We start from the raw sequence: 3,669 nt of genomic DNA on the forward strand, positions 1-3,669 counted from the left end.
CAACTGATTGTAAGCAAAATAGGAGACCAGAAAGCTGACGAGCAGCAACAGAACAAGTTTGGTGGAAGCAGCAGAAGGGCAGTGAGGAAGCCAGGAAGCTGGGCAGGGCTGGTAACCATCGCAGACATCCGTGACCTTGACAAGGGCAAACGCTTAAGAACTATGACTAGATTAACATGAAATCCTATGGACCCCAGAAAGGATGAAGCTATGTATTTAATTTTATTTTTACAAAACAACCTTATCACCTTCAAAGTACTCTCCATTACATTTAATCCATTTGTCAAATCTGCAATTCCTTGGAAACATTTTTCCAAGTCATCTGTTTGGATGGCTGGCAACACCTCCGTTTTTTCCTTCACCTCTTCTATGTCCGCAAATCACTGTCCTTTCATGTCCCTCTTTATTTGCAGAAACAGAAAGAAGTCACAAGATGGAATAGACTGAGGTCAGGTGAGTCAGGTGCATGGGTCAACAGAGGCATGCTGGTTTTTTTGCCCAAAACTGAGATGGCTGCCTGAGTAGGTGCATTTGTCATGGGGGCAAAACCAGTTCCCCATCTGCGACAAATCAGGCTTTTGTCACACAATGTTACCCATTTTTTTCAGAGCCTCTAAATAGAATGCTTGATTAACAGTCTGACCTGGTAGAACAAACTCTAAATGCACTACAAGTCGACGTTTTCCTCTGTTCGAGAAGTTACTGGTGGACGTCCAGAACAAGGGTTGTCATCAATCGACATTTCACCTTTTTTTGAAACGAGAAAACCACTGTACACTTGAGTTTCTCCCAGAGAACTCTCCTTGTAAGCTGTGTTCAACATCACATCAGTTTCTCTGGCATTTTTCCCCGAGCAGGAAACAAAACTTCACAGCTCCATGCTGTTCTCTTCAATCAGCCATCACAAAAAACGAGGTTCAAGTGAAACTGCTTTTACGAAAAGATTCACTGTGACCAGAGAGCACCTTCCCAGGTGATGCCACTGGGGCACTGACTCAAAGCAAGTTGCTGGATGCTCGCCTAGAGTGAAAAATCCATACTACTATGAAAGCTCCACTATGCCCAGTGCAATTCTGGTTTTTGTTTCTTTTTGGGGGGACCCCCTCGTATGTGTGTGTGTATATACATTATATATATAAACATACATATATACTAACTGAGCATTGCATCAAAGGAATTTGAAAGCCAGTCATCTGGGGCAGTTCTTCTCAAGCTTTACTGTGGAAAGGTTTTGTCTGGGGCTTGAGGTTTTACTTTTCTATCCACCCGGGTGATGCCTGTGCTGCCCGTCCTCATACTTCTGAGTGACACAGTTTTGTGTTGGGCTGCTAACTACAAGCCGAAAGTTAGACCCTCCCAGGAGCTCCTCTCATGAGGCTTTCTGCTCGCACAAAGACGGAGAGCCTTGGAAGCCCAAACGGGCAGCTCTACGCTCTCCTCTCGGGTAACTGAGTCAGTCAACTTGACGGCACCGAGTCTGGTCTGGTGTTTGAACTGCTGCATGAATTTTAGTTTCTTGGTGTTATTCCTCTGAGATCTTGGGAGAAGGAAAAAGAGGAGAGCTGAAAACTGTAATGGAAGAGAATGAGCTGCAAAGTGAAGATAAGGTTTGCTTAGGAAATGCAGGATAGATGGTCTCAATTTTCTTCTATGGGACTTAAATTCATCCAGGAAGAGAGTGAATAAATTCAGCACCCTCTAACTGCAATCAAGTTGATGGCAACTCATAGTCACCCTTTAGGACTGGACAGAACCACCCTTGGGCGTTTCCGAGACTGTAACTCTTTACAGAGGCAGAAAGCCCTGTCTTTGTTCCTTGGAGCAGCTGGTGGCTTCGAACTGCTGACCTTGCAGTTAGAAGCCCAACACGGAACTACTGTGCACGCCAACAGGGCTCCTGAATAAGGAAACAAACAAGGAAACTTGAATGATAGATTAATGAATGAATGAACAAAATAGACTCTAGTACCTTTGGTGCCAGGGAGGTTGTTGGCAAGAGTCACCTTCTTATGCTGGAATTCTTTTAATTTCACAATATTTTCTGTGAGGAGATACCTTTTAGCTGGAAAAGGAAGAAAAGTAAAATAACTCTGATTGCATTATGCTTACAAATAACATGAGTGGGGTTTAATAGGAACTTTGAAATGATCTATCTTCTCCCCATCTATTGTAAACCATGTAGCCAGGTTTAAAACAACTATTCACACAGCAACTCTGATGGGAGGAAATCTTTCTACATCACCAGATCATTCGAATCCTCAGCCAGGCAAGTTTGGGTCTGTGAGAGGGAGCTATTAGGAGGGCCCTTCAACAGGTTCATGAAAAAAATGAAACTCAAAGATAATGGCATTTTTCTGCGAACTTTGTGAAGCCTCTTTGTACAAACCTAGCTGAAGTTTGTTGATCAGTAATAACTTCAACTTTGGTATTTTTAAGACAGGTAGGTGTCTATGATTTCTTAGCAACATTTTTTGACTTACTGCCTTGTGTATACGTGTTTGTATATACACATATATTTTTTAAAAGCCTAAGTCACAGTAAAAACAAAACAAATAAAAGCGCATTGTAAAAAACACAGTACTCGGAGCTTTTTACGGCTACACATAACAGAGAAAACACGTTCAGAATGTTAGCTGGTAAGCTCGGCCTCCCATTTCCTGACTTAGGACCTCCCTCCCAAGCCTGTGGGTCAAGGGATCTCACAGTGACGTCGTCTCATCCGAAGGAATACATACTACAGTCCCAAGGTCAAAAAGACGGGCAGTGGTCTTTGGGTCTTGAACACGCGGGCGTCCAGGACGCCCAGGTGCAACCACACAGCAAAGACGTGCCCGTCAACTCCGGGCCGTGAGCGACTCCTCCAAAGTCCAGGCCGCTTCCTTCCCTCCCATCCCTCCCTTCCTGCCACGAATGCCCACCAAGCCCGGGGCGGCGGTACCTCCGAGAGGGCACTGGCGGCGGCCGAAGCCAACGCCGCTCCCCCGGGGATGCACCCAACCTCGAAGTGCGGGCAGCAGCATTCGCTCCGGAGGATGAGAAGCCGCGGCCATGCTGTCCTGAGCGGCACCAACTCCCGAAGGCGGGGGAGGGGGAGGAAAACCGAGCGTCGGCGTTACGTCAGAGCGCGAGGACTGGATTGGTCCAACCCCGGAGAGGTCAGCTCGTAACCCCGCCCCTTCCTCTGCCCGCCCCGCCCCCAACCGCCCCGCAGCCCTTCCCCTTGGTACGCTCGAAGATGGCGGCCCCCATGGTGCGGCGCGGGCTCCTCCTGGCGCGGAAGGTGGCTTTCCCTCGGCTCTCCCCGACAGGTGGGTGGCCGCTCCTTTGCTGGGGCCGCGTCAGTAGGCCCTGAGGACTCTGTTGTTGAGGGAGGGGAGTGAAAGTCGTTCGAGAAGACGGAAAATGCACCCGAGGTCTGCTCGCTTTGGAAGCTGAGCGTACTGGGCTGTAGTCTGACCCCTCTCTCCCCCAGATGCCAGCCTGTCCAGCGGTGTAGAAAGCAAAGGAAGGTTCGAGTTTGAGGGACTCTCCCCAGGATCTGCTGGTTTCCCTGTTTGGGTGGTCGTCTTTGTAAGGGTTTTTGGGGCGCGAAGCGGAATTAAAGATCCAATTGGTAAAGTTTTAGAAGCAGGCTTTATTGAGAAGCTTGCGGACGGGTTCAATAACTCA

The 3,669-nt window shown here is 47.9% G+C and overlaps 2 protein-coding genes across 2 annotated transcripts in view; one reads left to right on the plus strand and one right to left on the minus strand.

Moving 5' to 3' along the window:
• Positions 1-3,068, minus strand: part of PTCD2 (pentatricopeptide repeat domain 2) — a gene marked incomplete at its 5' end in the record, with an annotated part of 29,477 nt that extends 26,409 nt beyond the window's left edge. Inside the window, 2 exons of the mRNA XM_045285228.1 lie at positions 1,970-2,062; positions 2,939-3,068. Coding sequence (XP_045141163.1) covers positions 1,970-2,062; positions 2,939-3,068 — 223 coding nt within the window. The remainder of the gene's footprint in view (positions 1-1,969; positions 2,063-2,938) is intronic.
• A 167-nt stretch (positions 3,069-3,235) lies between these two features.
• The window catches only part of MRPS27 (mitochondrial ribosomal protein S27), a 101,677-nt gene continuing 101,243 nt past the window's right edge, over positions 3,236-3,669 (plus strand). Inside the window, exon 1 of the mRNA XM_004703548.2 lies at positions 3,236-3,308. Within this exon, the coding sequence (XP_004703605.1) occupies positions 3,236-3,308 (73 nt within the window). The remainder of the gene's footprint in view (positions 3,309-3,669) is intronic.

Source organism: Echinops telfairi, unplaced genomic scaffold (assembly GCF_000313985.2).
Source record: "Echinops telfairi isolate 266 unplaced genomic scaffold, ASM31398v2 ScPeMD7_7469;HRSCAF=8507_1, whole genome shotgun sequence".
In the NCBI taxonomy this organism is placed as follows: Eukaryota; Metazoa; Chordata; class Mammalia; order Afrosoricida; family Tenrecidae; genus Echinops; species Echinops telfairi.